The 27,424-nt window shown below is 41.1% G+C and overlaps 2 protein-coding genes across 13 annotated transcripts in view; both read left to right on the top strand.

Annotated features, from left to right (window-relative positions):
• Positions 1-27,424, top strand: part of LOC308343026 (protocadherin gamma-C4) — a gene marked incomplete at its 5' end in the record, with an annotated part of 174,801 nt that overhangs the window by 89,006 nt on the left and 58,371 nt on the right. The window lies entirely within an intron of this gene.
• Positions 6,473-9,163, top strand: LOC308342610 (protocadherin gamma-A12-like; the record flags this gene model as incomplete). The annotated part of the gene is given in 6 exon segments (XM_080803205.1): positions 6,473-6,499; positions 6,503-6,872; positions 7,089-7,642; positions 7,644-7,865; positions 7,869-8,571; positions 8,574-9,163. Coding segments are annotated over 6 exon segments (2,466 nt in total).

Raw genomic sequence — 27,424 nt, 5'->3', positions numbered from 1 at the left:
CTATGTTACCTGAAACAATGTCAAAGAAAGTCAAGTGAGGAAAGGAGACTTTTTGAGGATATTTGATCACAGGAATCATCTCCACAATCAGTTCAGCTTAGCACTCTTCATAGCTCTTTGAAATGTTTGGCCCAGATTGTTTACATATTCAGGTTCCCTTCAAGTTTTTCTCTCTCATTTAGGAACTGACCTTAATATATTTAGCTATAATTGAGTGTCTGATGTTTGGGCAAAAATAATTTCAACTGTAGGAAAGGGAAATCCTGCAATAGGTGCCTAAATTTGTCCTGATATCAAGAAAAATGTCAGAGTGTCTTGACCATGTAGGGATAAATTTTATGCCTATGGAATTCCAAACAGAAAAAAAAAGGCATTTTACTTGAATTGAAATTATATGAATAAAAAGGATATGAGGTTTTGCTGGGAGAAGGAGGTCATTCCATATATATTTGAATATATATATATTTATATTATATCTTATATATATCATAATATATATTACATATATATATATATTTAAAACATCATCTGAACATTTAGCTGGCAACCAAAATCTTGGAGAACAAAAACCGAAAGATTAACTTTTAAAAAAAAAAGATTTTATTTATTTATCTATTTGACAGACAGAGATCACAAGTGGGGGGGATGGGATGTTTGGGAAGCAGGCTCCCTGCTGAGCAGAGAGCCTGATGTGGGGCTCCATCCCGGGACCCTGGGATCATGACCTGAGCTCAAGGCACAGGCTTTAACTGAAGGCAGAGGCTTTAACCCACTGAGCCACTGAAAGATTAGCTCTGAAACTTGAGGTTCAGGTAGTTATTTTTGACTCAGAGGTAGTGATAAAGTTCTGTTATGGTACAACATGTGGTCCAGTTAAAGAGAAGGATAGAGGCACCTGGGTGGCTCAGTCGTTAAGCATCTGCCTTCCGCTCAGGTCACAATCCCAGGTCCTGGGATTGAGCCCCACATCCAACTCCCTGCTCAGCAGGAAGCCTGCTTTTCCCTCTCCCACTCCCCCTGCTTGTGTTACTTCTCTCTGTGTCTGTCAAATAAATAAAATCTTTAAAAAGAGAGAAGAATAAAAATAAAACACCCTCACATTTTTGCATGTCATTAAATTCCTATGGTAACCTACTAGGGTATTGTTTGTGGTGAAAGTGTACAATAGTTGATAATCCTTTTCATAAATTTTTCATAAATTTAATAAATCTCTTTAAGAGATTTTACTTGATCTTAGACAAAAGACTGAGAACTGATCTTTTTTTAAAAGATTTTATGTCAGAGAGAGAGCGCGCGCACAAGCAGGGGAAGTGGCAGTCATAGGAAGAAGCAGGCTCCCCCACTGAGCTAGGAGCCCGATGTGGGACTAGTTCCCAAAACCCTGTGATCGGGGCCTAAGCCAAAGGCAGCTGCTTTAACCCACTGAGCCACCCAGGCACCCCCAAAGGCAGCTGTTTAACTGACTGAGCCACCAGGTATCCCATAAATCTCTTTCATAAGTAGCAAGGAAGACTATATGCCATTGGTCATCTTTATCCTGAGTATGCATCTGAGCTCTTCCTCAGTGTGCTCTGGAAAAAGGAGAAGGAAAGTTACCTGCACATAAGATTGAAGATAATACTGGCTATTATTTCATGGCTGTAAAAATTTCCCCATATCACTTGGTGAGGCTACTTTACCATGTGGTCTTTGTTCTAAGTCTGGAGAGAAGTTTGCTTTGTTCCTTCAGTAGGTGCACTGCCTCTCATTAGAAAAAGATAAACTTTTCTCATATTGGGTTAATGACTCTTCTGTGGAATCAGATCTCTAAAGAACTTCCTTTGGTAGTAAACACTAGAAAATAGACACATCCAAAACTTATTTATTGCCTCATTCCTATACCTCAATCCAACAAATCTGTCAGAATAGCTGATGTCATTATTTGCAAGGTTTCCGACTGCAGTTTTCTGAGTAGACTCCGAGTGCCGCTGTTGGCCAATGCGCTCGCTGGAAGAGCTGGAGTCCAACGTCTACCTAAGTGACTTTCTGCGCAGTCACGGAAGCTATTCTGAAAGGAGATAAAGCCCAGATACAGGCTCTCTTCTCAGCAAATGATTCTGGAATACGGAATGGAATACCTTGAAACAGCGTTGAGTTTTCTACGCATTAGCAGTAAATATTTAAAACACAATTTGTAAAGCATCTTCTCATAACATCTGAAGCTGCAGCAGCGAAGAAAGGATGGGAACTAGGGCAAAGCAGAGGAGCCTTACCGGGCAGCAGCGGCAAGTACTCTTTTCCTTCTTGCTGCCTTTGTTCTGTGGGGGGCTCTCTGAGCAGATCCACTACTCTATTCCTGAAGAAATGGCCAGGGGCTCAGTGGTAGGGAATCTTGCTGAAGACTTGGGGCTGCATGTACAGGATTTTCTGAACCGCAACCTGAGAGTTAGTGCAGAGAAACAATACTTTACAATAAACACGGAGAATGGCAACATACTTGTCAGTGACAGAATAGATAGGGAGTCCCTCTGTTCCCAAAGCACCCTGTGTGTGGTGCCCCTAGAGATTGTGGCAGAGAATCCTCTAAATGTTTTTCACATAACAGTGAAGATAGAAGATATAAATGATAATCCACCGTATTTCCCCCAAAATAGCATTGTTTTACAAATCAATGAACTTGCAATTCTAGGAACTCGGTTTGGTCTGGAATCCGCTATAGATGCAGATGTAGGACCTAATTCTCTCCAGAGTTACCAACTCAGCTATAATGAGTATTTCTCTCTGATGGTGAAGGATAAGACTGAAGGCAAGAATGCCCCAGAATTAATATTGGAGAAGCCCCTGGACCGGGAACACCAGAGCTCCCATCTTCTGGTTCTGACTGCACTGGATGGGGGTGACCCAGTCCGAAGTGGCACCATTCAAATCAGGATTGAGATCACTGATGCCAACGATAATCCCCCAGTGTTCAGTCAGGATGTGTACAAAGTTAGCCTTCCAGAGAACTTGCCCTTGGGCACCTCTGTGCTAAAGGTGACAGCCATGGACCAGGATGAGGGCATCAATGCAGAGATCACCTACTCCTTCAAAACACTAAGAGATATTGGAAATATGTTTATGCTAGACCATCAAAATGGAGAAATTAAATCCAAAGGTCCTATAGACTTCGAAATCAGTAGTAGCTATACCATGAGCATAGAAGCCAAGGATGGTGGAGGCATGGCCACTGAATGTAAAATTATAGTAGAAATTTTAGATGAGAATGACAATGCCCCAGAGGTTATTTTCACTTCAGTGTCTAATTCCATAACCGAGGACGCAGAACACGGCATGGTGATTGCTCTGTTCAAAACACATGACAAAGATTCAGGCGAAAATGGAGAAGTCACATGCCTCATAAAAGAAAAAGTTCCTTTCAGAATTGAATCTTCTGCCAGTAATTACTACAAGCTTGTAACAGATGGGTCTCTGGACCGGGAGAAGACTCCTTCATACAATGTCACCATCACAGCCACAGACAAGGGAAAGCCACCTCTTTCTTCCAGTTCTAGTATCATTCTGCACATCGCAGATGTCAACGACAATGCACCAGTTTTCGAACAGGCTTTCTATTTGGTCCACATTGCCGAGAACAATCCTCCTGGAGCCTCCATCGCCCAAGTCAGCGCCTCCGACCCCGACCTGGGGCCCAACGGTCGCGTCTCCTACTCCATCGTCGCCAGCGACCTGGAGCCACGGGCGCTGGAATCCTACGTATCCGTGGGCGCGCAGAGCGGGGTGGTGTTCGCGCAGCGCGCCTTCGACCACGAGCAGCTGCGCGCCTTCGAGCTGACCCTGCAGGCGCGCGACCAGGGCTCGCCCGCGCTCAGCGCCAACGTGAGCCTGCGCGTGCTGGTGGGCGACCGCAACGACAACGCGCCGCGGGTGCTGTACCCGGCGCTGGGGCCCGACGGCTCGGCGCTGTTCGACACGGTGCCGCGCGCCGCGCAGCCCGGCTACCTGGTCACCAAGGTGGTGGCGGTGGACGCCGACTCGGGACACAATGCCTGGCTGTCGTACCACGTGCTGCAGGCCAGCGAGCCGGGACTCTTCAGCCTGGGGCTGCGCACGGGCGAGGTGCGCACGGCGCGTGCTTTGGGCGACCGGGACGCGGCCCGCCAGCGCCTGCTGGTCGCTGTGCGGGATGGGGGACAGCCGCCGCTCTCGGCCACGGCCACGCTGCTCCTGGTTTTCGCCGACAGCTTGCAGGAGGTGCTGCCGGATGTCAGCGACCACCCGGAGCCCTCTGACCCTCAGGCTGAGTTGCAGTTTTACCTGGTGGTGGCTTTGGCCCTGATTTCGGTGCTATTCCTCCTCGCGGTGATTCTGGCGGTTGCTCTGCGCCTGCGAAGCTCCTCCAGCTCTGCCTCCTGGGGCTGTTTTCAGCCTGGTCTGTGTGTCAAGTCAGGACCTATGGTTCCTGCCAACTACAGTGAAGGGACTTTGCCTTATTCCTACAATATGTACGTTGCCTCGGATTCCCAGAAAGCAAGGCTTAATTTACTCACTATGACGTCAGAAATGGGACCCTTACAAGATCTCTCTACTGAAGCTTCGTTTGTAATAAGTGCCACTGAAGAGAATAACAAATTAAACTCTTATACTGATGCTTCTGCTCACGTGAGTGTCAATAAACAGGTTTGGTTTAATTTTCAAACAATATTTTGGCAAAAAAATCTTAAACAGATCATATCTACTATCACTTTGTTTGCTTACCCACTCTCAATATTTTCTTTTCCTTTCTGTGTGAGCCAGTGACTTCATTATTAGCCCTCAAGTATTTTGAAATACTTTGACAATTTCACCTGAGATAGTCTTTATCCACCTACACTCACTATCTCCTTTACTGTGACAGGTGGATATTATGATGCCATTGCCACAGAAATATTTGTAACTGAAGCATAAATGTTTTCTTTCTGTGGGTGTTTCTCTTTCTCAGAACATCAATATTTTGAGTATATAAGCCTTTTTCTTTATAATCACAAAGTGAGGAAAATGCACAAGAAAAATTTTTTTTAATCTTTTAAAGATTTTATTTATTCAAGAGACAGAGCACTAGCTAGGGAGAGGCAGAAGCAGAGGGAGAAACAGACTCCCCGCTGATCAGGGAGCCAGACCCAGGCCTCCATCTCAGAACTCTGGGATAATGACCTAAGCTGAAGGCAGAGGCTTAACAGACAGCAGAGGCTTAACTGGCTGAGCCACCCAGGCACCACGAAAGGCTTTTTTTTCTAAAAGACAGAGTAGTATTTTGATAATAGTCCATTACATTTGCTAAGGATTCTTTGAATCCCCACTGAATAGGCCAATTTTATTCCCAGTCTTTTCTCAGAACTATCTGTAGATTTCCTTCCAGCTTTAAAGATATGTTGTGGTAGGCCTGCCAAATATGCTTATCCTCAGAATCCAAACATTTACATTCATGAAAGCAGAATAATGGGAATTTTTTCCTTAATTTTGATGGGCTTTCAAATGTATTACCAGTCATTTTCAGTAAATGGAATTGGGTTTGTTACTCAGAAAAAGGTAAGTTTTTACTATTCTTTGGATTGCTAATTTTCTCAAACATGGTTTTGAAATAAAATATGTTAGTTCGTTGTAAAGTACTACCCTTACTTCCAGTAAATGCAAGTTGAAGTGCTTCCATTCTGTCCTAAAAATGTTAATGTGTCTTATTCACTTGACTTCTTGTCCATGTGCTTCTGATAATATATACAATTGCATTTCCTATTTTTAGGTTTCCATATTGTGCAATTTTGATTTCTAAATATTAAATATTGGCAATATTAATAATAGCTCCTCTAAGTATATTTAAAACCTGTAAAAGTCTGCCCCTTATTACAGCCAAGTGAGAAAGTTTAATTTATTCTATGATTTCTCAAAACAGGAAACACCTAGGAAGATGTCCCATAATAGGTGTTTTTTGGGAGTGGTGATATCAAACTAGGTGCACTAAAGTTATACGGTTAAAATTACTTAGTATAGAAACTTCAAATTCATTTGAAAGGTTATTGGAAAAACAATACAACTACAGAAAATAATCTCAAGAAAGTGGCTCTATATGAAAAATTTTAGAGAAATACAAAGAAGTTGACTGAAATTCCTATTAAAAGGAGCACTGTAATTTTTTAGTTGGCTCCACTTACATCCCTATTTGAGGAACAGTAGGTGGAGCTATGTGAGGTACAAAAACCAAAGATCCTTCCTGGAGTTGAAGATTGTGCATTAATTGGTTAGGACTCTGAGCACCACTGTTCACCAATCAGGGAGAGAAAAACAGAGATCCTCCTTGCCTCCTGCTTGCCCTGCAGGCACCTGTAGCACAAAGCCCAGATAGAAACTAATCATCTCTGGGACTATGAAGAAAATGTTGGATTCTGAAGATGGGAAAAACTGGTCCTGACTTGGGTGGTCTAGGGACGAATTGGAACTAATATCCTCCAGGAAAGCGACAATGATTCCTGAGCGACTGCATCAGGACTGAAAAGGGCTTGTCCTGCTGGGAGTTCTCCTGGGGAATCTATGGGAAACTGGGTGCGCCCAAATTCACTATTCAGTTCCTGAGGAGCTGGAGAAAGGCTCTAGGGTGGGAAACATCGCCAAGGACCTGGGGTTGGAGCCCCAGGAACTAGAGGAGCGCGGAGTCGGTATAGCCTCCAGAGGTATGACTCAACTTTTCACTCCAAACCTTCAAAGCGGCAGCCTTATCTTCGCAGGCAGGGTAGACTGGGAAGAACTCTGTATGGGGGTCTTAAAGTGTCAATTAAATCTGGAGATTTTGCTGGAGGATAAAGTAAAAATATACGGGGTTGTGGTAGAAGTGAGAGACATTAACAACAATGCCCCCTATTGGGGTGCCTGGGTGGCTCAGTGGGTTAAAGCCTGTGCCTTCCGCTCAGGTCATGATCCCAGGATCCTGGGATTGAGCCCCGCATTGGGCTCTCTGCTCAGCGGGGAGCCTGCTTCCCTTCCTCTCTCTCTGCCTGCCTCTCTGCCTACTTGTGATCTCTGTCTGTCCAATGGATAAATAAAATCTTTTTAAAAAATTAAAAAAATATATATATATAAAAGTAATGCCCCCTATTTCCGGGAAGATGAATTAGAAATAAAAGTGAGTGAAAACACAGCCACTGGGTTGTGGTTCCCTCTTCCCCACGCTTGGGATCTGGATATCGGAAAGAACTGTCTCCAGAGCCACAGACTCAGTAGTAATACTGACTTCTTTCTGGACGTGCAAAGTGGAGCGGATGGTAACTCGTACCCAGAATTGGTTTTGGAGCGTGCCTTGGACCGGGAGCAGAAGGCTATTCATTACCTTGTTCTCATGGCCTCTGGTGGGGGTCTCCCAGTCCGCACAGGCACTGTGCGCATCCGTGTGATGGTAGTTGATGTGAATGACAACGCACCAGTATTTGCACAGTCTGAGTACCACATGAGTGTTCCAGAGAATGTGGTCATAGGCACTAAGCTGATTCGGGTAAGCACCACTGACCCTGACGGAGGAGCCAATGCGGAAGTGATGTATTCCTTCCATTATGTGGACAACAAGGCAGCGCAAGTTTTCAAACTAGATGCTAATTTAGGGAAAATTTCAACAATAGGGGAGCTGAACCACAAGGAATCGAGGATTCTATGAGCTGGAAGTGCAAGCTGTGGATAATGCAGGATATTCTGCACAAGCCAGAGTCTTGATCACAGTATTGGACGTGAATGATAACGCCCCTGAAGTAGTTGTCACCTCTTTCTCCAGCTCTATTCTGGAAAACTCTCCCAGAGGGGCATTAATTGCCCTTTTAAATGTAAATGATCAAGACTCTGGGGAAAAAGGACAAGTGATCTGGTTCATCTGAGAGAATCTGCCATTTAAATTAGAAAAGTCTTATGGAAATTACTACAGTTTAGTGACAGACACACTCCTAGACCAGGAACAGGTTCCTAGCTACATCATCACCATGACTGCCAGTGACAGAGGAAGTCTGTCCCTGTCCACGGAAACTCACATCTCACTGAAAGTAGCAGACACCAATGACAACCCGCCCGCCTTCTCTGATGCTTTCTACTCTGCCTATATCATGAAGAACAACCCTAGAGGAGCCTCCATAGTGTCTGTGACAGCCTATGACTCCGACTATGGAGAGAACGCCCAGGTCACTTACTCACCGGCAGAGGACACCATACTCGGAACACCCATATCCTCCTACATCTCCATCAACTCCGACACTGGCATTCTACATGCCCTGTGTTCCTTCGACTGTGAACAATTCCAAGACTTGCATCTACAAGTGATGGCGCACAACAGCGGTGACCCTCTGCTCAGCAGCAACGTATCTCTGAGCCTGTTCGTGCTGGACCAAAACGACAACGTGCCAGAGATTCTGTACCGCACCCTCCCCACCGATGGCTCCACAGGTGTGGAGCTGACGTCCCGCTCTGCAGAGCCCGGCTACCTGGTCACCAAGGTGGTGGCAGTGGACAGAGACTCTGGCCAGAACGCCTGGCTGTCCTACCGCCTGCTCAAGGCCAGCGAGCCAGGGCTCTTCGCGGTGGGGCTGCACACGGGGAGGTGCGCACAGCGCGGGCCCTGCTGGACAGAGACGCGCTCAAGCAGAGCCTGGTGGTGGCGGTGCAGGATCACGGGCAGCCCCCTCTGTCGGCCACCGTCACGCTCACCGTGGCCGTGGCCGACAGCATCCCGGACGTCCTGGCGGACCTGGGCAGCATCGGGACCCCCGCCGACCCAGACGATGCGGACCTCACGCTCTATCTGGTGGTGGCGGTGGCGGCAGTCTCCTGCGTCTTCCTCGCCTTCGTCATCGTGCTGCTGGCGCTCAGGCTGAGGCGCTGGCACGCGTCGCGTCTGCTCCAGGCTTCAGGAGGCGGGCTGGTGGGCGTGCCGGCCTCGCACTTCGTGGGCGTGGACGGGGTGCGGACTTTCCTGCAGACCTATTCGCACGAGGTCTCCCTCACCGCGGACTCGCGCAAGAGTCACCTCATCTTCCCCCAGCCCAACTCTGCGGACACGCTCATCAGTCAGGAAAGCTGTGGGAAAAGCGAGCCTCTTTTGCTGTCAGGTAGTTCAGCGTTTTCTAAAGACAGTCATGCATTAATTCAGGTGAGTACTTATCAAATATTCTGTGGGTTCTGAACAAAATATCTCTTAGTGTGGGTAGTGTGTATTTCGAATTTAGAAAGTGGATACCAAGAAATTTATATATGCGTGGTGGATACCAAGGACAACTTGGAGGCTTTCTCTGAGGCCTTCCTTCACGCCTTCTCTCATGGCTTATTTATAACAGTGTTCATGTATTATTTATCTATATATGTCTAAATTTGTAACCACTTTGGTACATTTTAAATACTCAAATTTTTTCTAATTTAATTAACCAGCTGTACCTTCTTTTAACTGGTCTTTTTATTTACCTTTGGACGCGCAGCATTTTTATGTTGAACATCTCATGCCAATTTATCCGTTAAAAACCCAAATTCTTGTAGAGGGATTCACTCTAATTTGTGAAAAGTATAAATGCAATTTGAAATAAACTTTTTTGATTAGAGGGGTTTCTAAGTACACATGAAGTTGCTAACAAATTCATAAACTGCATTTAGTTTCTTTTAAAGTGAAGTAATTCTGGTCATTAGGGATGCATGCGTTTATACTTTCTTAGGTGCTAAGTCATTTCATGGTTTCACACAATTCTTGAGCTTCCAGATATACCCAGTTTATTTCCTACATACTTAAAACTTTGTCATTGTATTATCCAAACAGAGGTAGCCACTGGCTTAGTAGAGCATGCTACTCTTGATCTGGGGGTGTGAGTTCAAGCCCCATTTTGGGTGTAGAGATTACCTAAAAGTAAAATCTTTAAAAAAATATGCAAACAGTGTAAGTGTTGTCCTGAAGAAAAACTGAAGAGATTATTTTTCATCCCAATTGTAGATTTTTTTGAAAGATTTTATTTATTTATTTGACAGACAGAGATCACAAGTAGGCAGACAGGCAGGCAGGCAGAGAGAGGGGGAAGCAGGCTCCCTGCTGAGCAGAGAGCCCGATGCGGGACTCGATCCCAGGACCCTTAGATCATGACCTGAGCCGAAGACAGACGTTTAACCAACTGAGCCACCCAGGCACCCCTCTTTTTCTCTTTCTGAACCATAGTGAAACCTAAACAAGGGTCCTATGAAATTTCTTATTTAAAGGACCTATTTACTCCATTAGGGTTGCTAGAATGATTTAACTGGAGAATGGAGCATCAAAAGCTGAAAGCTGGAGTTACTTAGTTTTGGCCACATGAGAGTTTAAGCTAACATCATGTATTATTTTTAAGATATTTATTTATTAGAGAGAGAGAGTGCACAAGCAGGGGGAGAGGAAGAAGAAGACACCCCATTGAGCAGGGAGACCAAAGCAGGTCTCAACCCAGGACCCCAGGATCATTACCTGAGCCACCCAGGCACCCCTAACATAATGTATTTAATGATATTTGTTGATAACTTAGGATTGATAATTAGGATCTTTGTTGATTTTTTTAGAGTAGGCAGTGGTTTTGGTTGTTTATTTTTGTGCTGGTTCCAGTAATGAAATTACATTGAGAACTTGGCTTATCTCCGTATATGTTAAGAATGGTGGGTTTGCGTTCACTTAATCTAATAAGTTAAAGTGTTCAGGTATAATTTAAAAGTTGCAGCTTCGGGGCACCTGGGTGGCTCAGTGGGTTAAGGCCTCTGCCTTCGGCTCAGGTCATGATCCCAGGGTCCTGGGATCGAGCCCCGCGTCGGGCTCTCTGCTCAGCGGGGAGCCTGCTTCCTCCTCTCTCTCTCTCTGCCTACTTGTAATCTCTGTCTGTCAAATAGATAAATAAAAAATCTTAAAAAAAAAAAAAGTTGCAGCTTCACTATTTCATAGCATCTAAAGTTGAAATGTAATCTTTCAACAGATACTCTTCCCCCATATTCATTCTAGAAGAGATATTGTGCTGTTTGAAGCAGAAATAGGCTAGGATCCTTGGTGAGACTGCACAACTTGTTGAGACTGTGCAACCCATAGATCATTTTAAAATGAATTAGAAGGCTAAAGATAAATGAGGGGACTGTATCAGTTTTCTCAGTTACATGTAACAGTATAGCTGTGATCATGAATTGAATTTTTCTGGTGAAAAACCTGCTTTTTTTCATGCAAGATACCGAGTTCTAAAAATTAAACACCTCCACATTAAATACGTGTAGTTCTTTGTGTATCAGCTATACCTCAATAAAGCTACTTTAAAAAATTTTTAAGCAAACTGTGAAGGAATATTGATCAAAGTAGTGAGTGTATATATTAGGAAAGAGATTGACTCTCCAGAGTTTAACGTAAGAGTTCATTTTTAGGAAACCATGTATAATGAAAAGTTATCAATAAAAGAATATATTGTTTAAGGGGTGCCTGGGTGGCTCAGTGGGTTAAGTCTCTGCCTTCGGCTCAGGTCATGATCTCAGGGTCCTGGGATCCACCCCTGCATCAGGCTCTCTGCCTGCTTCCCCCTCTCTCTGCCTGCTGCTCTGCCTACTTGTGATCTCTCTCTCTCTGTCCAATAATTAAGTTAAAAAATCTTTTAAGGGGCGCCTGGGTGGCTCAGTGGGTTGAAGCCTCTGCCTTCGGCTCAGGTCATGATCTCAGGGTCCTGGGATCGAGCCCCGCATCGGGCTCTCTGCTCGGCGGGGAGCCTGCTTCCCTCTCTCTCTCTCTCTCTGCCTGCCTCTCTGCCTACTTGTGATCTCTGCCTGTCAAATAAATAAATAAAATCTTTAAAAAAATCTTTTAAAAAAGAATATATTGTTTGGGATTCTTAAAATATTAATAGGAAGAGATAGCCTATGGCAAAGGTGATTGAAAAATATCTTTGATAGAGGATGAGTTTCCTTAATACAAAATGGGAAGAATTCTGGTTCATGAAGGTGTGAAGAAATTGTCATCAGATAAACCACTGACTCAGTACTTCTGCAATTTCTGTTAGAGAAGCCATAAAAAGATCTATGTATGTCATTAATGACAAATATAATTTCTTTGTTCATCTTTTTTCATTTAATTTTTTATTTTTTATTAACATAAAATGTATTATTAGCCCCAGGGGTACAGGTCTGTGAATCGTCAGGCTTACACACTTCACAGCACTCACCATAGCATATACTCTCCCCATTGTCCTTAACCCATCTTAGTTCATGTTTAAGTCTCTGAAGCATTTCACACAATGATTTATACCTCTTCTAAATATTCAGTAAAAGGCTTCAGTTCAGTGATTAGAAAGTGGTCTCTAACATAGATCAGTGGAATGGAATAGCAAACCCAGAAATGGACCCACAACCAAATGATCATCTTTGACAAAGCAGGAAAGAATATCCAATGGAAAAAAGACAAGTCTCTTCAACAAATGGTATTGGGAAAACTGGACAACAACATGCAAGAGAATGAAACTGGACCACTTTCTTACACCATACACAAAAATAAATTCAAAGTGGACGAAAGACCTAAATTTGACAGGAAACCATCAAAATCCTAGAGGAGAACACAGGCAGCAACCTCTTTGACCTAAGCTGCAGCAGCTTCTTACTAGACATGTTGCCAGAGGCAAGGGAAATAAAAGCAAATGAACTATTGGGGCTCCATCAAGATAAAAAGCTTCTGCACAGTGAAGGAAACCACTTATGAAACTAAAAGACAACCAATGTAATGGGAGAAGATATTTGCAACTGACATATCAGATCAAGGGCTAGTATCCAGGGGCGCCTAGGTGGCTCAGTTGGTTAAGCCCCTGCCTTCAGCTCAGGTCATGATCCCGGAGTCCTGGGATCGAGTCTTGCATCCAGCTCCCATCTCTGCGGGGAGTCTGCTTCTCCCTCTGACCTTCTCCCGTCTCATGTTCTCTCTCTCTCTCTCTCAAATAAATAAATAAAATCTTAAAAAATATAAATAAATAAATATTCTTAAAAGGGGGGGTATCCAAAATCTATAAAGAACTTATCAAGTTCTTTGCCCCCAAAACAAATAATCCAGTTAAGAAATGGGCAGAAGACATGAACAGACATCCAGAAAGAAGACATCCGGATGTGCTAACAGGCACATGAAAAGATGTTCGTTACTCATCATCAGGGAAATACAAATCAAAACCACAATGAGATATCATCTCACACCTGGCAGAATGGCTAAAATTAGTACAGGAAACAACAGATGTTGGTGAGGATGCAGAGAAAGGGGAACCCTTTTATATTGTTGGTGGGAATGCAAACTGGTGCAGCCATTCTGGAAAACAGTATGGAGGGTCCTCAAAAAGTTAAAAATAGAACTTCTCTATGGTCCAGCAATGGCAGTACTAGGTATTTACAAAGAATACAAAAATAAATAATTGCCTTAATACATAAGCTTTTCATATTGTGTAACTTCTTTTTCTATTGTGTAACTTCTTAGAAGCTTCCTATATATTTGCAGCTGAAGATCCAGCCAGTGGTTCATCCTGAATCTGTGTTATATGAAAAAAATAAAACTTCTGTACAAAAAAAATTTTTTAAAGGGATAGCGTAAAAATTATCTTAAGTATCAAGAAAATATAAAAAGCAGTCATAACTTTGACCTCATATGGTGGAGTCACTGAGAATATGAATTCCCAGGAATATTTAATTGGAAGAATAAGGCTGTACACTATACTACCTTTCAGTCTGCAGATTCCATTGAGAAACATCTTTCTCTTCATTTCAACTCTCCAAAACACTGAGCTCTCATTACTTCAGGTTGCAGTCCTAAAGCAGGGACTCCGAGCACTACTGTGAGTCAATATGAAAATAGGGATTAACAAGGAGATCTATAAAGGTTCTTGCTGGATGACTTTCCTCATGGGACCTTGTCAAAGATATGGGGCCTAGGTGTCCAGGACATGCTTGTTCAGAAGCTGTGGATTAATGTGGAAAAGGAATAGTTCACTCTGAGTGAAGAAAGTAGACACTTGTAACAGGATAGACTTGGAACATATAAAGCCATATACCATAGTTTGTATCAAATGTTTGGAAGTGGTAGTTGAAAAGCCTTTAAATGTTGTCCACTTAATATAGATGTGCAAGGTGCCAATGATAATACTCCCTGGTTCATCAGGAGTGTTATCGATTCAAATATCTGAATTGACCCAGCTTGGGGCAAGATTTATAATAGAACCTACAGAAGATACTGATGTTGGAAGCAATTACTTTACAAAATTGCCAGCTTAGCAGCAACACTTTGTCTTTGAAGTAACAGAGACCAAAGTGGAAACAAATATGTTAAGCCTGTGTTAGAGAAGCCACTAGACTAGGAAAAGCGAAACTCATGCAGTTTAGTCCTGATAGCCTTAGATGGCAAAGATGGCCCCGAAGCAGTACTGCTCAGATCCCCACCCTTGTAGTCGATGCAGCTGTACATGCCTCCTGGACATCTCCATGGTGAGGATGAAGGTCACTGACCCATATGAAAGTAGCAGTGTGAATATCAGATATGTCTTTATAGCCCAGAGTACCTGTGTCCAGTTTAATCTTGATCACAGTTGTGGTAAGATGAAAACTTAAAGTACAGTGGACTTTGATGAGATTAAAAAATGTTCTGTGGTTTGGTAAGGAAGGAATGATGGAAGTGGGGGAGGACTGGTTGCCTAGTATAGTTGAGGTCAAAATTCTGGATGATAATGACAAAGTCCCAGAGCTGATTTTTACTTCTTTTTTATTTTTAAGATTTTATTTATTTATTTGACAGAGATCCCAAGTAGGCAGAGAGGCAGGCAGAGAGAGAGAGGAGGAAGCAGGCTCCCTGCCAAGCAGAGAGTGTGATGAGGGACTCCATCCCAGGACCCTGAGATCATGACCTGAGCCGAAGGCAGAGGCTTAACCCACTGAGCCACCCAGGCACCCCTGATATTTACTTCTTTTTCCACAATGATTCCTGAAGATTCTGCACCTTCATCGGTAATGACTCTGTTTAAAACACAGGAACCAGATCTGGCAGAAAAAGGAAGGTCTCATGTCTGGTATAGATTCAGAATTGAATCTTCTATTGATAATAATTACATGCTTGCAACAGATGGGGCCCTGGACTGGGAGCCTACCAATGTTACCATCATGGCCACAGAAAAAAACAAGTCACTTCTCTCCTCCAGCAGAAATGCCACCCTGTGTTTTGGTGACATCAACAAGCCAGTTTTCCACCAGGCCTCCTGGGGATCCAAATGGCCAAGAGTAGCCCTCACAGAACCTCCATTGCCCAAGTCTGCACCTCAGATCCTGACCTGGACCCAAGAGCAGTATCTCTTACTCCCGTGTGGCCAATTTGGGTACTTTAAGTGAATTTGAGCTGGAGCAGAATGCTGGATAGGGACAGTTGGATCTGAATAATGTTAGCATGGCTTTCACTCAACTTATAGTTTACAAACACTTGAAAAATTATAGAATAACATTTGCATATAAAATTCCTTATTACATATCACTGTCAGTGGCTTGGAAGTTTGCAGTCTAAAATATAACAAGGAAATATAAATATATAAAGTTATATAAATAAATATAAAAGGAAAAGGAAATATCTGTTGGAAACTACATATAGGAAAAGTGGGTAATGAGGAAGCTGAAAAGAGTGAAAAGAAAATTACTGGTAAGTCAAGATAAAGAAAACTAGTAAGATATATAAAATTGTGTCTAATTGGTTAGTTGTGGTAGGATTCCTTATTGGTGTGGATTCTGTTGTCTAAGCTATGTTAACTTTATTGTAAATGCTACCTGGCTGTTGGTCTCTAAAAGGAATTCAAGAAATTAGATAATTGGGCATCTTCAACCCAGATTCCATTGCTTACCTGAAGACTTTGCTAAGTCTTGGAAACCAAGAAAAGTCAAGCATCTCAACAACCATGTGTCACCTGCATATACAGGTTTTATCTTGTGTAGTATTTTCTCTACCAGTTGTGTTAGGGAAGGCCCTGAATTTTCCTGGTGAGCAAAGGGCACTTATTTGATAACTGTTGACTCTTCTATTTGCCTTGTTTTGAACTGATTTTTGGATGTGGTATTAGGTAGCAATTCAGTGAGGTAGGAATCAAGGTTTTTTCCCATATGATGCCCCATTTTTCCAGTATCATTTGTTGAAAGGATGTCATTTTCCTATTGAATTGCTTTGGCACCCTTGTTGAAAATCATTTGATACAAATGGGTCTATTTCTCAGCTCCTTGTCCTGTGCCATGGATCTCTTTGTTCTTTTGCCACAACCACACTGTCTAGATTATTGTAGCTTTATAGTATGTCTTGAAGTCAGGTAGATAAGTCCATCTTTTTGTTGTTGTTTTTCCATGTTGTTTTGACTACTCGTGATCCTTTCTCTTTCCAAATAAAAGTCATTTTCTTACTTTCTGGAGAAAGAAAAAGCCTGCAAGTGGTTCATATGGGATTGCACTGAATCTATAGATCTTTTGGGAGAGAGGTCATCTGAACAACATTGAGACTTGGAACCTATGAGAATGGTATTGTATTTCCATTTATTTAGATCTTTACCTTCTCTTAGCAGTGTTTCCGAGTTTTAAGTATAGAGGTCTTGTATATCTTTAATTAGATTATTCCTGTGTATTTTATGGTTTTGGATGTTATTATAAAATATATTTTCATTTCATTTTCTGATTGTTGATGGCTTACAGAAAAACTTGAATTTTGTATACTTCCTATGGTTTTGAAAAACAAGAAGTGCAACGTACTCTATTCTCATACTGTGTGAGAATATAATGTAAAGGAGTATAATATAATCTTAAGCCACCTCCGCTTAAGCTCAGGCATCCATTCTCTGAAATATATAGGATGGAAGAGCCCATCCAAAAACAAAGTAAACACTAGTGTCTTCCCCAAGTCTAGCAGTGGTTGAATCATTCATTCATTTATTAACAGATATTTATTAAGTGCCTGCTACATGCAAAACACTGTCCTAGGTTCCAAGGATGCACCAATGAACAAGGCAAATGAGATTCCTGACTTAATGGGTTCCTTTCTAAGGTATGGTCTTTAATAAGTCTGATAAATGCCTCCAAAGAGAAAAATAAGGATGCTAAAAGAGCATGTAATAGGGATCTTCCCCTAGTCTGGGAGGATCAGGGAGAGGTTCTTTCAGGAAGTTATAAAGTTAGCATGAAATGTGAAAGATGAGTAGAAGGTAGGTAACAAAGAGATTAAAGGAGAAATTGGCAGAGCAAATCATCGGTGTAAAGATCCTTTAAAAAAAGGTGAGCAATTGGAAAAGTCTAGGGAGGCTGAAAACGTTAAATAAGTAGACACGAGGTACATTGTAAGGCAGAGTCCTGTAAACCATGTTAAAGATTCTGCATTTTATTCTAAGTACTTTCATACTTAGGAGCTTTTGAATGGTTTTTAAACAAGGCAGTGACAAGATATGATTTGAATTTTTAGAAAGATTCTTTGGTTTGCTGTGTGGCAGATTGATTTATGAGGGTAATAAATGGAAGTAGGGAGAATAGATGGGAGACTATGGCAATGTTCTGTTAAGAAATGGTGCCGAATTGGATTAAAGGAAGGCAGTGGATGTAGAAACAAATGGATGGATTGGAGATATATTTAGGAAATAGATACAACAAGACAGTAGTAGAATGGTGGAATGTAAACTCCTTAAGGTCAGGGACTATTTTCTTTATTACTCAAAATCTGGAAAGATCATTGCCTGGCCACTGGTAGATTCACAATTAGATATTGTTGACTGCATAAATACAGTGATGAAAGGGGGGATTAAGAATCATTTCCAGATTTGTGAACTAAGGAACTGGATGGACAAAGGTACCATTTGTGAGTTGTGGAAGACTAGTGAAGGGCAGATTACAGAGAAATTAGGAGTTGTAAACAAGTTATTTGAGATTATGTGAAATATCCAAGTACAGATATTAAAAGTGTGGTTGGACATACGGTAACCATTCTTTTACATTGATTCCTTCCATTGTAATCATCCATTCAGGGGAGTAGATCCTTACCAGGCTGAGCATGATAAGATTCCTGATAGCTCTACACTGGTATGTTTTGGGGCTCATCACAATGTTAGCCCTGTGCTTTATTTTTCTTCCTGATCACTTTTTCATTATTAGAGACTTCTGTTACCCAGAGAACCTCTGTATTTAATTCATGCTCACCCTACTTTTCAGACTAGTTCTGGTGCCCAGTTCTTTTCTGCCTCTGGAATTGTGTATGGATTATAATTTACCAGGCTGTTTTCATTTGTTATTGCTTAATTTTTTTTTCACTTGATTGTATATTTTTCATGCAAATTTTTAAGCCTAATATTTTTTCACCATCTATTGCTGGCTTACAAACAGCAAAATTTTGTATAAGGAACGTTTGGGAAAAGGATACATAGCAATAATAATAGAATTGTTGGATTTTAATATTACTAATACACTTGGAAGATATATCCGCACATACCTTAGGCACTCTTTATAGTCCTTAGTAACCATGATTGAAAGATAATTTTTGTTCTGTTACTTTCATCTGACATATATTTGCTTCTTCCTCACTGCGTTCTCTTTCTCTCTCTAACAAGAATATAAGCTCCTACATGGCAAGGATTTATTTTTTTTTCATGCCATATTTTTAAGGCCTGTAACAGTGCTTGACATTGTTAAACTCTAAAGGAATATTTCATGAATAAATTAACGGTAATTTATCATTTTAAGTTGAAACCAACAGTCTTAATGATGGTAGAACAACTTCTTCCCCTAAGGGGATAGAAATTTTCTATTTTGATAGAGGTGTGGATTATATGGGTGTATACATTTGCCCAAATTCACTGAACTCAAGATCCTTGCTCTTCATTGTATATAAACCGTACTTCAATTTAAAAAGAGATAAATAAAACATCACATTCCCCCCACCCACTTTTGCTTCCAGACTCACCCCTAAGAGGTCACTGCTGTTAATATTTGATTATGTGTACTTCCAGGCATTTTTTAGATATATGTAGGTATGTGTGTGTGTTCATAACAGGGATCATTTTATACTAAGTATACTGTTCTGCAACTTGCTTTTCCCAATGAACAATATTTCCAACACCTTTTCATTTGAGTCCTTTTAGGTTTGCCATCTACCTCAATCTGAGCAATTTTCGTTTATTTTGTGATAAGAAACACATTTACATGGTTCAAAAATTGAAAGGATGTGTAATAGGTATATATTGTCTTATTCTGATTCTGGACTACTACTTCTACTGCTGTTTCCTCTTGCTCCCATGTATTTTATTAGTTTCTTAAGTATCCTTTCAGCATTTCTTTATACAGATAGGGGCAAGTATGGATATATATTTTTTCTGGGTTTCTTGCAAAAAAGTTATACTGTTTTCTATTTTGAGTTCATGACTCCATGATGTATCCTTTAAAAATCTTTCCGTATTAATATATAGGAAAGGTTTTTTAATTTTTTTTAATTTTTTAATTTTTTTATAAACATATAATGTATTTTTATCCCCAGGGGTACAGGTCTGTGAATCGCCAGGTTTACACACTTCACAGCACTCACCATAGCACATGCCCTCCCCAGTGTCCATAACCCCACCCCCCTCTCCCAACCCCCCTCCCTGGCAACCCTCAGTTTGTTTTGTGAGATTAAGAGTCACTTACGGTTTGTCTCCCTCCTGATCCCATCTTGTTTCATTTATTCTTCTAGGAGAGGTTTTTTTAAAAAACAGTTGCTTGGTATTCCATTGTGCTATTTATCATTATCCTGGTAAATAAATTAATACTTGGGATGTTTCTAGTCTTTGAGTATCACAGACAACTTGCATTGAATAGTCTTGTGCTTATATTATTTTGTGCGTGTGCAGTATATATGTGGGATGAATTCCCAAAGGTAGAATTGCTGAGTCAAAGAGTAAATAGGTTTATAACGTTGATAGGTGCCTTCAGAGCAAGTTTTCTTTTCTTTTCTTTTCTTTTTGTATTTTTTTAAATTAAATTTTTTATTTATTTTCAGCATAACAGTATTCATTGTTTTTTCACCACACCCAGTGCTCCATGCAATCTGTGCCCTCCCTAATACCCACCACCTGGTTCCCCCACCCTCCCACCCTGCCCCTTCAAAACCCTCAGGTTGTTTTTCAGAGTCCATAGTCTCTCATGGTTCACCTCCCCTTCCAATTTCCCTCAACTCCCTTCTCCTCTCCATCTACCCTTGTCCTCTATATTATTTGTTATGCTCCACCAATAAGTGAAACCATATGATACTTGACTTTCTCTGTTTGACTTATTTCACTCAGCATAATCTCTTCTAGTCCTGTCCATGTTGCTACAAAAGTTGGGTATTCGTCCTTTCTGATGGAGGCATAATACTCCATAGTGTATATGGACCACATCTTCCTTATCCATTCATCCGTTGAAGGGCATCTTGGTTCTTTCCACAGTTTGGCGACCGTGGCCATTGCTGCTATAAACATTGGGGTACAGATGGCCCTTCTTTTCACTCCATCTGTATCTTTGGGGTAAATACCCAGCAGTACAATTGCAGGGTCATAGGGAAGATCTATTTTTAATTTCCTGAGGAATCTCCACACTGTTCTCCAAAGTGGCTGCACCAGTTTGCATTCCCACCAACAGTGTAAGAGGGTTCCCCTTTCTCCACATCCTCTCCAACACATGTTGTTTCCTGTCTTGCTAATTTTGGCCATTCTAACTGGTGTAAGGTGGTATCTCAGTGTGGTTTTGATTTGAATCTCCCTGATGGCTAGTGATGATGAACATGTTTTCGTGTGTCTGGTAGCCATTTGTATGTCTTCATTGGAGAAGTGTCTGTTCGTATCTTCTGCCCATTTTTTAATATGATTATCTGTTTTGTGTGTGTTGAGTTTGAGGAGTTCTTTATAGATCCTGGATATCAACCTTTTATCTGTAGTGTCATTTGCAAATATCTTCTCCCATTCCATGGGTTGCCTCTTTGTTTTGATGACTGTTTCTTTTGCTATGCAGAAGCTTTTGATCTTGATGAAGTCCCAAAAGTTCATCTTTGCCTTTGTTTCCTTTGCCTTTGGAGACATATCTTGAAAGAAGTTGCTGTGGCTGATATCAAAGAGGTTACTCCCTATGTTCTCCTCGAGGATTCTGATGGATTCCTGTCTCACGTTGAGGTCTTTTATCCATTTCGAGTTTAAAGCTTTTATTTATTTATTTGACAGACAGATCACAAGTAGGCAGAGAGGCAGGCAGAGAGAGAAGGGAGGAAGCAGGCTCCCCGCTGAGCAGAGAGCCTGACGCGGGGCTTGATCCCAGGACGCCGGGATCATGACCTGAGCCGAAGGCAGCGGCTTTCATGACCTGAGCCGAAGGCAGTGGCTTTAACCAACTGAGCCACCCAGGCGCCCCTGTATTTTTTATTATTAACATATAATGTATTGTTTTAAGGGTACAGGTCTGTGATTTATCAGTCTTACACAATTCACAGCACTCATCATAACACATACCCTCCCCAATGCCCATCACCCAGCCACCCCATCCCTCCCACTCCCCTCCACTCCAGCAACTGAGGAATTTGTTTCCTGAGATTAAGAGTATCTTTTTTTAAAAAAATATTTTATTTATTCATTTGACAGATAGAGATCACAAGTAGGCAGAGAGGCAGGCAGAGAGAGAGGAGGAAGCAGGCTTCCCGCTAAGCAGAGAGCCCGATGTGGGGCTTGATCCCAGGACGCTGGGATCATGACCTGAGTTGAAGGCAGAGGCTTAACCCACTGAGCCACCCAGGCACCCCGATTAAGAGTATCTTATGATTTGTCTCCCTCTCTGGTTTCATCTTGTTTCATTTTTTCCTCTCTTCCCCTGTGATTCTCTGCCTTGTTTCTCAAATTCCACATATCAATGAGATCATATGATAATTGTCTTTCTCTAATTGACTTATTTCGCTTAGCATAATACCCCCTAGTTCCGTCCATGTCATTGCAATGGCAAGATATCATTTTTTGATGGCCGCATGATATTCCTGTGTGCGTGTGTGTGTGTGCGCACGTGCACACACACACATACATACATACATACATACTGCATCTTCTTTATCCATTCATCTGTTGATGGACATCTGGGCTCTTTCCAGTTTGGCTGCTGTGGGCATTGCTGCTATAAACATTGGGGTGCAGGTGCCCCTTCGGATTACTATATTTGTATATTTGGGGTAAATACCCAGTTGTATAATTGCTGGGTTGTAGGGTAGCTCTATTTTTGACTTCTTGAGGAACCTACATATTTTCTAGAGTGGCTTCACCAGCTTGCATTCCCACCAACAGTGTAGGAGGGTTTCCCTTTATCTGCATCCTCGCCAACACCTGTCATTTCCTGACTTGTTAATTTTAGCCATTCTGACTGGTGTGAGGTGGTATCTCACCGGGGTTTTGATTTGTATTTCCCTGATGCTGAGTGATGTGGAGCACTTTTTCATGTATCTGTTAGTCATTTGGATGTCTTCTTTGCTGAAATGTCTGTTCATTTCTTCTGCCCATTTCTTGATCGGATTGTTTGTTCTTTGGGTATTGAGTTTGATAAGTTCTTTATCAATTTTAGATACTAGCCCTTTATCTGATATGTCGTTTGCAAATATCTTCTCCCATTCTGTCGGTGGTCTTTTGGTTTTGTTGACTATTTCCTTTGCTGTGCAAAAGCTTTTTATCTTGCGGAAGTCCCAATAGTTCATTTTTGCCCTTGCTTCCCTTGCCATTGGCAGTGTTTCTAGGAAGAAGTTGCTGCAGCTGAGGTCGAAGAGGTTGCTGCCTATGTTCTCCTCAGGGATTTTGATGGATTCCTGTCTCATATTGAGGTCTTTCATCCATTTTGAGTCTATTTTTGTGTGTGGTATAAGGAAATGGTCCAGTTTCATTCTTCTGTGTATGGCTGTCCAACACCATTTGTTGAAGAGACTGTCTTTTTTTCCATTGGACATTGTTTCCTGCTTTGTCAAAGATTACTTGACCATAGAGTTGATGGTCCATTTTTGGGCTCTCTGTTCTGTTCCATTGATCTATGTGTCTGTTTTTGTGCAAGAACCATACTGTCTTATGATTACAGCTTTGTAATAGAGCTTAAAGCCCGGAATTGTGATGATGCCAGCTTTGGTTTTCTTTTTCAACGTTCCTCTGGCTATTTGGGGTCTTTTCTGGTTCCATATAAATTTTAGGATTATTTGTTCCATTTATTTGAAAAAAATTGTTATTGATAAGGATTGCATTGGATGTGTAGATTGCTCTAGGTAACATAGACATTTTCACAATATTTGTTCTTCCAATCCATGAGCATGGAACGTCTTTCCATTTCTTTGTGTCTTCTTCAGTTTCTTGCATGAGTATTCTGTAGTTTTCTGAGTACAGATTCTTTGTCTCTTTGGTTAGGTTTATTCCTAGATATCTTATGGTTTTGGGTGCAGTCGTAAATGGGATTGACTCCTTGATTTCTCTTTCTTCTGTCTCATTGTTGGTGTATAGAAATGCAACTGATTTCTGTGCTTTGATCTTATATCCTGACACTTTACTGAATTCCTGTATGAGTTCAGTTTTGGAATGGAGTCTTTTGGGTTTTCAACATAAAGCATTATATCTGCAAAGAGTGAGAGTTTGATGTCTTCTTTGCTGATTTGGATGCCTTTTATTTCTTTTTGTTGTCTGATTGCTAGGACTTCTAGTGCTGTGTAGAATAGCACTAGTGATAGGGGACTTCCCTGCCATGTTCCTGACCTTAGGGGAAAAGCTCTCAGTTTTTCACCATTGAGAATAATACTCACTGTGTCTCTTTCATAGATGGCTTCTATGGTATTGAGGTATGTACCCTTTATCCCTACACTGCGAAGAGTTTTATTCAAAAAAGGATTCTGTACTTTGTCAAATGCTTTTTCTGCATCTATTGAGAGGATCATATGGTTGTTCTTTATTTCATTAATGTAGTGTATCACATTGATAGATTTGCAGATGTTGAACCAACCTTGCAATCCAGGAATAAATCCCACTTGGTTGTGGTGAATGCTCCTTTTAATGTACTGTTGGATCCTATTAGCTAATATTTTGGTGAGAATTTTTGCATCCATGTTCACCAGGGATATTTGTCTGTAATTCTCCTTTTTGATGGGGTCTTTGTCTACTTTCAGGAACAAGGTAATGCTGGCCTCGTAAAGTGAGTTAGGAAGTTTTCCTTCCATTTCTATTTTTTGGAACAGTTTCAGAAGAATAGATATTAGTTCTTCTTTAAATGTTTGGTAGTATTCCCCTGTGAAGCCACCTGGCCCTGGGCTCTTGTTTGTTGGGAGATTTTTGATTACTGCGTCAATTTCCTTGCTGGTTATGGGTCTATTCATGTTTTTAAAAATTTCTTCCTGATTCAGTTTTGGTAGTTCCCTAGGAACATATCCATTTCTTCCAGATTGTCTAATTTGCTGGTGTGTAGTGCTCATAATATGTTCTTGTAATTGCTTGCATTTCTTCCATTTTCGTTGTGATCTTTCCTCTTTCATTCATGATTTTATTAATTTGGGTCCTTTCTCTTTTCTTTTTGATAAGTCTGGTCAGGGATTTATAAATCTTACTAATTTTTTCAAAGAACTAGGTCCTAGTTTCATTGATCTGTTTTACTGTTCTTTTGGTTTCTATTTCATTGATTTCTGCTCTGATCTTTATTATTTCTCTTCTCCTACTGGGTTTAGGCTTTATTTGGTGTTCTTTCTCCAGCTCCTTTAGGTGTAGGGTTAGGTTGTGTATTTGAGACCTTCCTTGTTTCTTGAGAAAAGCTTGTCTTGCTATATACTTTCCTCTTAGGACCACCTTTGCTGCATCCCCGATTCTGAGAAGTTGTGTTTTGATTTTCATTTGTTCCCATGAATTTTTTCAATTCAATTCTTCTTTAATTCCCTGGTTGACCCATTCATCCTTTAGTAGGATGCTCTTTAGCCTCCATGTATTTGAGTTCTTTCTAACTTTCCTCTTGTGGTTGAGTTCCAGTTTCAAAGCACTGTGGTCCAAAAATGGTTGAGACCTCATTTGTGACCCAGGATGTGATCTATCCTGGAGAATGTTCCATGTGTGTTAGAGAAGAATGTGTATTCTGTGGCTTTGGGATGGAATATCCTGAATATATCTGTGAAGTCCATCTGGTCCAGTGTGTCATTTAAAGCCCTTATTTCCTTGTCGATCTTTTGCTTAGATGATCTGTCCATTTCAGTGAGGGGAATGTTAAAGTCCCCTACTATTACTGTATTAGTGTCAATGTGTTTCTTTGATTTTGTTAATTGGTTTATATGATTGGCTGCTCCCATGTTAGGGGTATAAATATTTACAATTGTTAGATCTTCTTGTTGTACAGACCCTTTAAGTTGCTATAGAGTCCTTCCTCATCTCTTATTATAGTCTTTTTTAAAGATTTTATTTATTTGAGAGAGAGAGAGAGCATGAGAGGGGAGAAGGTCAGAGGGAGAAGCAGACTCCCTGTGGAGTTTGGAGCCCGATGTGGGACTCGATTTGGGGACTCTGGGATTATGACCTGAGCCGAAGGCAGTCGCTCAACCAACTGAGCCACCCAGGCACCCTCTTATTATAGTCTTTGGCTTAAATTCTGATTTGTCTGATATAAGGATTATCACCCCAACTTTCTTTTGATGTCCCTTAACATGGTAAATTGTTTTCCACCCCCTCACTTTAAATCTGGAGGTGTCTTTGGGTCTAAAATGAGTTTCCTGCAGACAGCATATCAATGAATCTTGCTTTTTTATCCAAAATGATACCCTTTGTCTTTTGATTGGGTCATTTAACCCATTTACATTCAGGGTAACTATTGAAAGATAGGAATTTAGTGCCATTGTATTGCCTGTGACTGTTATTGTATGTTGTCTCTTTTCCTTTCTGGTCTGTGGTTACCTTTGGGCTCTCTTTTTGCTTAGAGGACCACTTTCAGTATTTCCTGTAGGGTTGGTTTGGTGTTTGCAAATTCTTTTAGTTTCTGTATGTCCTGGAAGCTTTTTTATCACTCCTTCTATTTTCAGTGACAGCCTAGCTGGATATGGTATTCTTGGCTCTGTATCTTTCTCGTTTAGTGCTCTGAATATATCATGCCAGTCTTTTCTGTCCTGCCAGGTCTCTGTGGGTAGGTCTGCTACCAGTCTAATGCTTCTGCTATTGTATGTTATAGTCCTCTGTCCCAGGCTGCTTTCAGTATTTTCTCTTTGTCTCTGAGACTTGTAAGTTTTACTATATATGTCGGGGTGTTCACCTATTTTAATTGATTTTGTGGGGGTATTTTCTGTGCCTTCTGGGTTTTGATGCCTGTTTCCTTCCCCAAATTAAGGAAGTTCTCCCCTATAATTTGCTCCAATGTACCTTCTGCCCCGCCTCTCTTCTCCAGGGTTCCCAATTATTCTAATATTGTTTCATTTTATGGTATCACTTATCTCTTGAATTCTCCCCCTCATTATCCAGTAGTTGTTTATCTCTTTTTTCTCAGCTTCTTTATTCTCCATCATTTGGTCTTCTATATCACTAATTCTCTCTTCTGCCTCATTTATCCTAGCAGTTAGAGCCTCCTTTTTTTAGTGCACCTCACTAATAGCCTTTTTTATTTCAACTTGGTTAGATTTTGTTTCTCCATAAAGGGATTCTCTGGTGTCTTCTATGCTTTTTTCTGTGCATTGATTTTATATATTTTTTCAAGCCCAGCTAGTATCTTTTTTTTTTTAAAGATTTTATTTATTTATTTGACACAGAGAGAGAGAGATCACAAGTAGGCAGAGAGGCAGGCAGAGAGAGAGGGGGAAGCAGCCTCCCCACTGAGCAGAGAGCCCGATGTGGAGCTTGATCCCAGGACCCTGGGATCATGACCTGAGCCGAAGGCAGAGGCTTTAACCCACTGAGCCGCCCAGGCACCCCTAGCCCAGCTAGTATCTTATAATCATTATTGTGAACTCTAGTTCTGACATCTTACTAATGTCATATTGATTAGGTGCCTGGCTACCAGTACTGCCTCTTGTTCTTTTTTTCGAAGTGAGTTTTTCTGTTTTGTCGTTTTGTTCAGAGAGAAATAGATGAACAAGGGAACAGAATGCTAAAAGGTAACAATGACCCCAGAGAAATATACACTAAACAAATCAGAATAGACATGATCAGACTTGTGAATAGAACAGAATATATATATTAAGATTAAATACAATGAAGGGATAGAATATGACTATAAAAATGAAAATTAAAAAAGATTTTAAAAAAGGAATTGATATAAAAAAAGGAATTGATAAGAAGTTGGTTGAAAAAAGAAAGGGAAAAAAAAAAGAGTGCGATCAGGCAGGTGAATAGAATAGAGCCATTCACTAGATTTTGGATATATTTTGGTCTGTTAGAAGAAACTTCATCCCAGGATTTTAAAGAAAGAAGGAAATATATATACATAC

This window comes from Martes martes, assembly GCF_963455335.1.
Source record: "Martes martes genome assembly, chromosome: 5".
NCBI lineage: Eukaryota > Metazoa > Chordata > Mammalia > Carnivora > Mustelidae > Martes > Martes martes.
The sequence above is the reverse complement of the archived record's forward strand: the minus strand, read 5'-3'. Positions and strand labels throughout refer to the sequence as shown.